At 41.4% G+C, this 12,747-nt stretch overlaps 1 protein-coding gene across 1 annotated transcript in view; it reads left to right on the plus strand.

Annotated features, from left to right (window-relative positions):
- APOB (apolipoprotein B) overlaps window positions 1-12,073 on the plus strand; it is a 40,219-nt gene extending 28,146 nt beyond the window's left edge. Inside the window, exons 26-29 of the mRNA XM_047782560.1 lie at window positions 469-8,043; window positions 8,434-8,548; window positions 8,917-9,100; window positions 10,146-12,073. Coding sequence (XP_047638516.1) covers window positions 469-8,043; window positions 8,434-8,548; window positions 8,917-9,100; window positions 10,146-11,786 — 9,515 coding nt within the window. The 3' untranslated portion in view covers window positions 11,787-12,073. The remainder of the gene's footprint in view (window positions 1-468; window positions 8,044-8,433; window positions 8,549-8,916; window positions 9,101-10,145) is intronic.
- The last annotated feature ends 674 nt before the right edge of the window (window positions 12,074-12,747 follow it).

A 12,747-nucleotide genomic window follows, 5' to 3' on the forward strand; every position in this document is an offset into this window, starting at 1 on the left:
GGGTGCACAGAGCTAATTCACTGCACGTACCAGTGGGATAGCTTCCTCTAGGAAGGGAAATACTTGGGCTTTCTTACAGATATTTTTCTTGCTTCTTGGAAGCCTATATTTTTCCCCTCCTCCCTTCCTCCTTTTCTTCCTCCCTTCCTTCTTTTAGAAATATTTGTTAAACACAAAATATCTATCAAGTATTCTACTACCAAATAAGAGAGAAAACAGACAGATAAACTGGTGACTCGAATTCATTGTGAGAGATGCTGTGACAGGGTATAGTGTATAAGGTACAGTGGAGGAATTTAGCAGGGGAACCCAACAAAGTCTGGGGTGGTTAGGGAAGGCTTCCTAGAGGAATGCCTTCAGCTATCAGGTTTTATGCTCATGCTGCAGATGGGGGAGACTGTGGTACAACTGGCGCAGACCGATGGGACTTTACCTCACTTAACCAATGTGTTTTGATGTTTATGCCAGGATCTGGAAAAACCACGTGTGACCGCAGGAATGCATTTACGTTATCAGGTGATGGGTCTTTCCACCACAAATTTCTGGATTCAAATGTCGGATTCAGTTACACAGAAAACACCGGAAATAATCCAGCCTCAAAAGGTTTGCTTACCTTCGACACATCTAGTGCCTGGGGACCACAGATATCTGCTTCAGTCCATTTGGACTCAAAAAAGAAACGGCATGTGTATGTCAAAGAAGTCAAGATTGATGGCCAGTTCAGAGCCTCTTCATTCTACACTAAGGGCACATACGACCTGTCTTACCAGAGGGATCCTACCACTGGCCGACTAAGTGGAGAATCCAACCTGAGATTTAACTCGTCCTATCTCCAGGGCACCAACCAGATAACAGGAAGATATGAGGATGGAACCGTCTCCCTCACCTCCACCTCTGACCTGCAAGGGGGCCTTATGAAAAACACTGCTTCCCTGAAATATGAGAACTATGAGCTGACTCTGAAATCTGACACCAATGGAAAGTATGAGGACTTTGCCACTTCCAACAAGGTGGACCTGACCTTCTCTAAACAAAGTGCATTGCTGCGTTCTGAGTATCAGGCTAACTACAAGTCACTGAGGTTCTTCACCCTTCTTTCTGGATCACTGAACTCCCATGGTCTTGAATTAAATGCTGACATCTTGGGCACTGACAAAATTAATAGTGGGGCTCACAAGGCAACACTAAGAATTACCCAAGATGGACTATCTACCAGTGCAACGACCAACCTGAAGTATAGTCCCCTGGTGCTGGAGAATGAACTCAACACCGCGCTCGGCCTCTCTGGGGCATCTCTGAAATTAACAACAAATGGCCGCTTCAGGGAACACAATGCAAAATTCAGTCTAGATGGAAAAGCTGCCCTCGCAGAGGTATCACTGGGAAGTGCTTACCAGGCCATGATTCTGGGTGTCGACAGCAAAAACATTTTCAACTTCAGAATCAACCAGGAGGGACTTAAGCTTTCAAATGACATGATGGGCTCCTATGCTGAAATGAAACTTGACTACTCAAATAGTCTGAATATTGCAGGGTTATCACTGGACTTCTCTTCCAAACTTGACAACATTTATAGCTCTGACAAGTTTTATAAGCAAAATTTTAATCTACAGCTACAGCCCTATTCTCTGGTAACTACTTTAAACAATGACTTGAAATTCAGCACTCTGGATGTGACCAACAAAGGAAATTTACGACTAGAACCTCTAAAGCTGAATGTGGGTGGGACCATAAAAGGAGCCTATGAAAATAATGAAATAAAGCACATCTACACTCTTTCTTATGCTGACTTATCAGCAAGTTATAAAGCAGACACCATAGCCAAGGTTCAGGGCACAGAGTTTAGCCATCGGCTCAACACAAACATCGCTGGGCTAGCTTCAACGGTTGATATCAGTACAAACTACAATTCCGACTCACTGCATTTCAGCAATGTTTTCCACTCTGCAATGGCCCCATTCACAATAACCGTCGACACACATACAAGTGGCAATGGGAAACTGATTCTCTGGGGACAGCACACTGGGCAGCTATATAGCAAATTCCTGTTGAAAGCAGAACCTCTGGCGTTTACTTTCTCTCATGATTACAAAGGATCCACAAGTCACCATCTCCTGTCCAGGAGGAGCATGAATACTGCTCTGGATCACAAAGTCAGCGCCCTGCTCACTCTGGCCGAGCAGACAGGCACCTGGAAACTCAAGACCCAGTTGAACCAAAATGAATACAGCCAGAACTTTGATGCCTACAACACTAAAGACAAAGTTGGTGTTGAGCTCAATGGACGAGGCCTAGCTGACCTCACTGTGCTGGACTCCACAATTACAGTGCCGCTCTTACTCAGTGAGCCCATCAATGTAATTGATGCTTTAGAAATGAGGGATACTGTGGACCAGCCCCAAGAATTCACTGTTGTTGCTTCTGTAAAATATGATAAGAATCAAAATCATCATACCATCAACCTGCCATTCTTTAACATCCTGCCAGAATACTTTGAGAAGACTCGCCTAGTTGGTATAGCTGCACTGGAAGCTATACAGAGAGAATTGAAACACATCAACATTAATCAACCCATGAGGAAATATGGAGCAGCCTTGGACAAATTCCCACAGCAAGTTAATGATTATCTGAGTACATTCAGTTGGGAAAGACAAGTTTTGAGTGCCAAAAAGAAACTAAGTGATTTCATGGAAGATTATAGAATTACAGAAAATGATGTACGAATTGCATTAGACAATGCCAAAATCAACCTTGATGAAAAACTAACTCAGCTACAAACATATGTGATACAATTTGATCAGTATATTAAAGATAATTATGATTTACATGATTTTAAGACAGCTATTGCTAAGATTATTGATGAAATCATTGCAACATTGAAAATTCTTGATGAACATTATCATATCCATGTAAATTTAGTAAAAAAAATCCACGATCTACATTTGTTTATTGAAAAGATTGGCTTTAACAAAACTAGAAGCAGTACTGCATCTTGGTTTCAAAATGTGAATATTAATTATCAAATCAGACGCTGGATACAAGAAAAACTGCAACAACTCAAGGCCCAGATTCAGAACATAGACATTCAGCACCTTGCTGAGAAGTTAAAACAACAGGTTGAAGATATTGATGTCAGAGTGCTTTTAGATCAGTTGAGAACTACAATCCCATTCCAAGAAATAAAGGAAGTTATTGAGCATGTCAAATACTGTGTTAAAAGTCTTTTTGAAGATTTTGAAGTAACTAAGGAAATCAATGCATTCAGAGCCATGGTCCATGAGTTAATTAAGATGTACAAAATAGATGAACACATTCAGGTTTTAATGGACAACTCAGTGCACTTGGCCCACCAATATAAGCTGCAGGAGACTGTTCAGAAACTAAGCAGTATCCTACAACAAGTCAAGATACAAGATCTTCTTGAGACACTGACCTGGTTTATTGATGACACTCTCAAGCAGCTTGAAGCATTGTCTTTCCAACAATTAATTGAAGAAGTAAACAAATTCCTTGACATGTTGGTAAAGAGATTAAGGTCATTTGATTACCACCATTTTTTAGATGAAACCAATAAGAACCTTCATGAGGTGACTCAAAGAATCAATGGCAAAATTCAGGCTCTAGAACTTCCACAGAAATTTACAGCACTCAAACTGTTGTCAGAAGACATCAAGGCCTTGATCTCAGTCCACCTGGAAAACGTAAAGGCCACCAAAATAACCTTATTCTTTGATTGGTTACAGGGAACTCTAAGTTCAACACCCATAGTTCACATGAAAGCCAAATTCCATGAGACCCTAGAAGATGTACGAGACCGAATGTATCAAATGGACGTGCAGCAGGAAATCCAGCGATACCTGTTCCTGGTTGGCCAGGTTTACAGCACGCTTGTCACTTACCTCTCTGACTGGTGGGATCTCACTGCTAAGAACCTTACTGACTTTGCAGAGCAGTATGCTATCCAAGACTGGGCCAAAAACCTGAAAGCACTGGTAGAACAAGGGTTCACTGTTCCTGAAATCCAGACCACCTTTGGGACCCTACCTGCCTTTGAAGTCAGTCTCCGTGCTCTTCAGGAGGCCACATATCAGACCCCTGACTTCATCGTCCCTCTGACAGATCTGAAGATTCCATCGGTGCAGATAAACTTCAAAAAGTTGAAAGACATCGAAATCCCATCCAGGTTTTCCACGCCAGAATTTACTGTCCTCAATACCTTCCACGTCCCCTCCTTTACAATTGACTTGGTGGAAATAAAAGCAAAGATCATCAGAACCATTGATCAAATGCTTAACAGTGAGCTGCAGTGGCCAGTCCCGGAAGTATACCTGAGGGATCTGAATGGGGTAGAAACCATTCTTGCTAGAATCACTCTACCAGACTTGTATTTACCAGAAATCAGAATTCCAGAATTTGTAATCCCCAACCTCAACCTTACAGATTTCCAGGTTTCTGACCTTCACATACCAGAATTCCAGCTTCCCCACATCCCACACACAGTTGAAGCACCTGCTTTTGGCAAGCTGTATGGCATTTTGAAAATCCAGTCTCCCCTTCTCATATTAGAGGCAAATGCTAACATTCAGAACATAACTACTTCAGAGAACACGGCAGAGACGGAGGCTTCCTTCACTGCCAAAGGAGAATCTAAATTTGAAGTTCTTAACTTTGAGTTTCAAGCAAAGGCACAACTTTCAGACCCTGAGATCAATCCGCTGGTTCTGAAGGAATCTGTGAGGTTCTCCAGCAAATACCTGAAAACAGAGCACGACAGTGAAGTGCTATTTGTTGGAAATTCTATTGAGGGAAAATCAAACACTGTGGCAGGTTTATACACAGGAAAAAATACACTGAAACTTAGTAATGATGTGCTCCTCAAGGTAAATAATCAGCTTACCCTGAACAGCAACACAAAGTACTTCCACGAATTGAACATCCCCAAACTGGACTTCTCAAGTCAGGCCGACCTGCGCAGTGAAATCAAAACCCTGCTGGAAGCTAGCCACATAGCATGGCATTCTTCTGGGAAAGGGTCCTGGAAATTGGCATGCCACAGATTCTCAGACGAGGGAACGCATGAGTCACAAATCAGCTTTACTGTGGAAGGACCCATCACTTCCTTTGGATTGTCTAACGAGATCAGAAGCAAACACCTAAGAGTAAACCAAAGTATGGTGTATGAATCTGCCTTCCTCAAATTTTCCAAATTTGAAATCCACTCACAAGCTGAGTGTCAGTACGTGGGCCGCAGTGTCCTCACTGCTAAAGGCATGGTCCTACCTAGAGAAGGGAAAGCAGAGATAACTGGCAACCATGATGCTCATTTAAATGGAAAAGTTATTGGAACTTTGAAAAATTCCCTCTTCTTTTCAGCACAGCCACTTGAGATTACTGCATCCACAATCAATGAGGGGAATTTGAGAGTTAGTTTTCCATTAAAATTGACAGGGAAGATAGACTTCCTGAATAACTATGCACTGCTTCTGAGTCCTAGTGCTCAGCAAGCAAGTTGGCAAGTGAGTGCCAGGTTCAATCAGTATAAGTACAATCAAAATTTCTCTGCTGTAAACAATGAGAGAAGCACCGAGGCCCATATAGGAATAAATGGAGAAGCCAACCTGGATTTCCTAAACATTCCTTTAACAATCCCTGAAATGACTCTACCTTACACAAGGCTCACAGTTCCCCAGGTGAAAGATATCTCCTTATGGGAAAAGACAGGCTTGAAGGAATTCTTGAAAACAACAAAGCAATCATTTGATTTAAGTGTTAAGGCTCAGTATAAGAAAAACAAAGACAAGCATTCCATCCCAATTCCTCTGGACGTATTTTATGCATTTATCAATCGAAACATCAATTCCTTCAACAGGAATTTTGAGACAGTCAGGGACAAGGCATTAGATTTTTTTACTGAATCCTATAATGAAATAAAAATTACATTTGATAAGTACAAGGTTGAAAAACCCCTCGACCAGCAACCCAGGACCTTTCAAATTCCTGGCTACACTATTCCAGTTATCAACATTGAAGTGTCTCCATTCACAGTGAAGATGTTGACATTTGGCTCTGTGATCCCCAAAGAGATTAGCACCCCAAACATCACCATTCTGGGTTCTGGCATCTCCGTGCCCTCATACACCTTAGGCCTACAGTTCCTAGAGCTGCCAGCCCTTGATGTGCCTAGGAATATTCTTCAGATTTCTCTTCCAGAGTTGGAGGTATCAGGTACCTCAAACAAAATTTTGATTCCAGCCATGGGCAATATTACCTATGATTTTTCCTTTAAATCAAGTGTCATCACACTGAATACCAATGTCGGACTTTATAACCAGTCAAATATTGTTGCTCATTTTCTTACTTTCTCTTCTTCTGTTATTGATGCCCTGCAATACAAATTAGAGGGCACCTCAAGTTTGATGAGAAAGAGAGGGTTAAAGTTAGCCACAGCTTTGTCTCTGAGTAATAAGTTCGTGGAAGGTAATCATGACAGTACCATTAGCTTCACCAAGAAAAACGTGGATGCATCATTGACGACAACTGCAAGAGTCCAACTTCCAATTCTGAGAATGAATTTCAAGCAAGAACTTAAAGGAAACACCAAATCAAAACCTACCGTCTCTTCATCCATTGAATTAAAGTATGATTTCAATTCCCCCAAGCTGCACTCTACTGCCACAGGGGCAGTTGACCACAAGCTCAGCTTAGAAAGCCTTACCTCTTACTTTTCTATTGAGATGTCTACCAAAGGAGACGTCAAGGGTTCCATCCTTTCACGGGTATATTCAGGGTCTCTTGCCAGTGAGGCCAGCACTTATGTGAATTCCAAGGGTACTCGATCTTCTGTGAAGCTTCAAGGGGCTTCCAAAGTTGATGATATCTGGAACCTTGAAGTAAAAGAAAATTTTGCTGGAGAAGCCACTCTTCTACGCATATACACCATCTGGGAACACCATACAAAAAACCACTTACAGCTGGAGGGCCTCATTTTAACATCTGGAGAGCATACAAGCAAAGCCACCCTGGAACTCTCCCCGTGGAATATAGCAGCCCTCGTTCAGGTCCATACACGTCAGCCCAGTTCCCTCCTTAACATCCATGATCTTAGTCAGGAGGTATCCCTGAATGCTAACACTGAGAACCAGAAAATCAGCTGGAAAAGTCAGGTTCAGGTTCATTCTGGGTCTCTCCAGAACAAGCTACAGCTTTCCAATGACAAAGAAGAAGCACGCTTTGACATCTCAGGCTCTGTAGAAGGTTACCTGTCGTTCCTCAAATATACTGTCCTACCAGTTTATGACATAAGCTTGTGGGACCTCCTAAAGTTGGATGTCACCACCAGCATTAATAGGAAACAGTATCTCCGTGCTTCAACTGCCCTTGTATACACCAAAAACCCCAATGCTTATCCTGTTTCTTTACCCGTGCAAGAACTGACTGATAAATTCATTATTCCTGGACTAAAACTAAATAATCTAAACTCTGCCCATGTCACACCTGCTTTCCAAGTCCCATTCACAGATCTTCAGTTTCCATCCTACACTCTTGACTTTAGTGAAATAAAAATCTACAAGAAGCTAAGTACTTCGTCATTTTTGCTCAACATACCAACACTACCCAAAGTGAAATTCCCCAAAGTTGATGTGTTAACACAATATTCTAATCCAGAAACCTCTTCGGTTCCCTTTTTTGAGGTAACTGTGCCTGCATATCAGTTAACTGTGTCCCCCTTCACCCTTCCAAAAAGTATTTCAGTTGGCAGTGCTGTCTTGGACCTAGATGTGGTGGCCAGCTACATTACAGACTTTGAGATACCGACTGTCACCATGCCTGAACAGACTATTGAGATTCCTTCCATTAAGTTTTCTGTGCCTGCTGGAATGTCCCTGCCTTCCTTTGGAACACTGACTGCACATTTTGGAGTGGCCTCTCCCTTGTATAATGCCACCTGGAGTGCTGGTTTGAAAAACAAAGAAGATCGTGTTGAAACATTCCTGGATTCCACATGCAGCTCCACCATTCAGTTCCTGGAATATGACCTAAACGGTAAGGAAATTTCCTGACCCCTCTCCTACATGTTGAATTTCTTCAGCAAGAGTTGTGAATAAATAACTTAGGTATTCAGATATGACTAGAGGCAAAATTGCTCCCTATAGCAAAATTTAAGAGAAGAGGAAAGGAGCTACATACATAACCCACATGCAAAAACTGTCCTGATGAAAACCTACTGATAATCTAGAGGAATACATTCAGAGAAAATAGATTTTTCTGTAATCATTTTAGGACTAATAATGTCTCCTTAACTATTTTTTAAATGAGGACTTCATGTTTCAAACATATAATACACTTAATTAAGATAGAATTCTGTTTTCACAAGGAAAATGCTTACGTCCTACAGTTCTTAATCTAATGAAATATAAAATCTCTCCCATACAGTTGTGGGGACACACAAAATTGAAGATGGCATGTTAGTCTGTTCGACTAAAGGATCATTTGCACATCGTGACCTTAGTGCAGAATATGAAGAAAATGGCAAATATCATGGACTTGAGTATGGAACTTTTCTTTCTTTTCTTTTTTTTTTTTTTTGGTCTTTTTAGGGCCACACCTGCAGCATATGGAGGTTCCCAGGTTAAGAGTCGAATTGGAGCTGCAGCTGCTGGCCTACACCACAGCCACAGCAACGCCAGATCCGAGGTGTCTGTGACCTGCACCACAGCTCATGGCAACGTCAGATCCTTAATCCACCGAGCAATGCCAGGGATCAAACCCATGACTTCATGGATGCTAGTCAGATTCATTTCCTCTGAGCCACGACGGGAACTGTGGAACTTTCATCTGCATCTCTTTTTCAATTGTTGTGATATTTGTCCTTTCCATGCCACTTTCATGATGGTCCATCTGCTTTTCTGCTTTCAGATACTGGGATGGAAAGATTATCCTTAACATCACAAGCCCAACATTAACTGATGTTTATCTGCGCTACCAACAAAGCAAGAACCATCTCTTCTCCTCAGTAGCCTCCCCAGCCATAGGCACTGTGGCCCTAGAACAGGAAAACATCAATACCTCATTGAAATCAAACCTCTACTACCGCCCTCAGGTGAGTCCCATCTAGTGGGTTACACACCCAAAGAGCGAAGAGAAAAGACAGGCAGATAAATTTGAGTCCATACAGAGTCTTACCTCAGGACTTTCCCTAACTAAAACACAAGCAATGAGCAGGTTGAAGTTCTCTTCTGGGAAACTATTTTCCAGAAATCACTAGGAGTCTTTTATTGATTTTATTGGATGCACACATGACCTCATACTACCACTACTATTTTATTACATTTGGGCAACTCTAGAAAGATAATGTATATATGTATGACTGGATCACTTTGCTGTACAGCAGAAATTGGCACAACATTGTAAATCAACTATACTTTAAAAAATAAAAATATTAATTGGTTAAACAACTAAAAAAAAAGAAAAAAGAAAGGTAAGGGTCATACCTCATCACCTAGATCTGAACAAACTCTGCCACATCCTGAGTACATTTTGATGACGGTTTCTAGAGTATGTGAGGCTTCAAAATTCTTCCGCACAATAGAAATACCAGATGAGATATGCCAAATTTCTTTCACATACTTTACATGCTCTGCCAGGATTAAATCAAAGATGCCATTGGTTGAGGAGAAGAAAAATCACATTCTGTTACTAAAGTTTGTCACAGCCTTGAAGGATAAATGGCTTTTGATATTGGTCTTCTAGATCTCTGCTGATGGGCTCTGGACTTTTTTCTATCTTGTTACTTCTCCTTTCTCTTAATTAGTCCTTTCCTGTCTCTTTCTCTTCCACCTTCTCCTCCTTCTCCTTCTCTTCTGATCTTCAGCCCCAGAAAGGCTTTAATGTTAAATGTCACTGTGTAAATGCCTTACATGATTTTATCCTTTCTGGGGCATGTATTAAAGAAGAACGAACAAGAGTGGATTTGTTTAACCGTAAGACAAACACATGAACTGACACATGAAAGATAAACCGCCATCCAGAATATGAAAGATCTTCTGATCTTTACTTTTAACTGCTAATGAAGTTTTAGTATAGTATATTATGTAGTCAAGATAACTGAAAACATGTTCTTTTCATCCTTTTCCTGCTGGTTTTAGTCCTCTCCAGATAAAAAACTCAACATATTCCAAATTGAAAAAAGGGACTTGGAATCAGATGAGGACGTGCAGATCAAAGCTAACTGGGAAGAAGAAGCAGTGTCCGAACTGCTCCGCTCTCTCAAAGACAATGTGCCCAAGGCCACGGGGGCATTTTATGACTATGTCAACAAGTACCACCAGGAGTACACTGGACTCGACCTGAGAGATGCTTCTTTAAAATTGAGAAAAGGTTTGCAGAACAGTGCGGATCAGGCATATCAAGGGGCCGTGAGGCAGATTGATGAGGTGGACAGGGGACTCCGAAAAATAGCCAGAGGTACCACTAAAAGCTACCAGCAGTGGAAGGACAGAGCCCAGAGTCTATACCAGAAACTATTGGCTCAGGAGGACCAAGGTGATTTCCAAGGACTCCGGAATAAGGTGTTTGACAGCGTAATAGGAGTCACTCAGGAATACAATGTGACAGTCAAGCGTGCAGTTGACTCATTGATCAAGTCCCTTAAGTTCACCAGATTCCAGCTGCCAGGAAGAGCCAGGAACTACACTGGAGATGAACTCTGCAACATGGTCATGACAGAGGTAGGGGAGGTACTGTCTCAGATATATTCAAAGATCCATAGTGGGTTAGAAATACTGCTTTCCTATTTCCAAGACCTGATGGAGAAATCTAAACTAAACAAGGCCCTAAAGATTAAATTTACTTTTGATTCGGTCAAGTATCAACTAACAGATACAGTCTCAGAGTATGGGAAGCAGTTGAAATCTTTATCACAAGATGTCCAAAAGGCACTTAGTGACCTCCACTCTATCAATATTACAGAGATTCTAAGTGAACTTCAGATATTTCTAGAAGGCGTTTTCCAAGAGATAGAAGAAGAACTTACACGCTTAAAGGAGAAGAAATTGGCTGATATCATTAATGATATCCAGCAGAACATCAACACAACTTTCAACATTTATGTCCCATTGGGTTTTAGATTCCTGAAAGAAAACCTAGACTCTCCATTTGGTATGCTTAATGAATTTATTCAAAAGACACTTTGGGAAGCTTCTCAAGAGTTACAGCAGCTCCATCAGTACATAAAGGCTCTTCGCAAAGAGTATTTTGATCCAAGTATGGTTGGCTGGACAGTGAAATATTATGAACTTGAAGAAAAGGTCATCAACCTGATCAAGAACCTAGTAGATGTCCTTAAAGACTTCCATTCCAAATACACTGTCAGTGCTACTGACTTCGCTTCCCAGCTCTCAAGTCAAGTTGAACAATTTGTGCAGGAGGATATCCAGGAATATCTTAGCATCCTTGCTGATGCAGATGGAAAAGGGAAAGAGAAGATTGCAGAGCTTTCTTCCAGTGCTCAGGAAATAATTAAAAGCTGGGCTGTCACAATGAAGGAAATCATTTCTGATTACCACCAGCAGTTCATATATAAACTACAGGATTTTTCAGACCAACTCTCTGATTACTGTGAGAAATTCATTGCTGAGACTGAAAGATTGATTGACCTGTCCATTCAAAAATACCACATGTTTCTGAGATATATTATGAAGTTATTGAAAGAACTACAGTCAGACACAGTCAATGACATGAGACCCTACATAAAGGTTGCTCCGGGAGAATTTACTATCACCTTCTAATTTTTTTACAGCTATTCCCATTTATGCTTCTGCTCCAATTAAACTTTCACTTAGTAGAAAAAAATTCAGACTGTATGTATTAATATAACCATCTGCCAAGCGAGCCCTGGAGCAAGCAGATGACTACAAGCAGAAGGACATATGAACTGGATCTGCACCGATCTCTGAAGGTCTCCGAACTCTGGGAAATGACTTTTTTTTTTCAAGTTAAAGAACACAGGGAGCTGAGGTTTTTTTGCTAAACTTTTGGAGAGTAAGAATAAATAAATTCTTTATTGTGTATCATACTACTCAGTGTGACTTATTCACATTGAAAGATAGTGAAATGAGGGTATTTATTCAAATATCTGACATTTCAAAATCTCTAGAAGAACACACACTGCTCTGAGTGAAAGGATGAAAGAGGAAAAACAGAATTTGAGGAGGGAAATATTTTGCCACCTTAGAAAAACTTGTATTTGTATTTGCCAAGTGAAGGTGAAAAACTATTTGCAAAGGCTTTCATGTAATTTGATCCACAGAAGCATCTCATTATGTGCCCGCTGATCCTCCTCACCCACCAGTCTGCCTTTGCCAGGCAAGGCTCTCTGGTAGGCTCTCAGATAAAGTGGAAGGCCCTTTATTTCACTGTCAGTCCAGGAGTGAATAAGTCCTAGCCCTGAGGGCTTCATGATAGTAGGGATTCCAGGAGGCTCCCTGCAGCTGGGCCAGGATCCATTCAAGGCAAAGAAGAGGAGGCATGAGATGTGGATTCCTCACATTTCTGGGATCAAGCATACATTTATGCTATTTTTTTTTTGTCTTTTTGTCTTTTCTAGGGCCATTCCAGTGGCATATGGAGGTTCCCAGGCTAGGGGTCCAATCGGAGCTGTAGCCACCGGCCTACCCCACAGCCACGCCAGATCCGAGCCACGTCTGTGACCTACACCACAGCTCACGGCAACACCAGATCCTTAACCCA

Source organism: Phacochoerus africanus, chromosome 5, assembly GCF_016906955.1.
Source record: "Phacochoerus africanus isolate WHEZ1 chromosome 5, ROS_Pafr_v1, whole genome shotgun sequence".
In the NCBI taxonomy this organism is placed as follows: domain Eukaryota; kingdom Metazoa; phylum Chordata; class Mammalia; order Artiodactyla; family Suidae; genus Phacochoerus; species Phacochoerus africanus.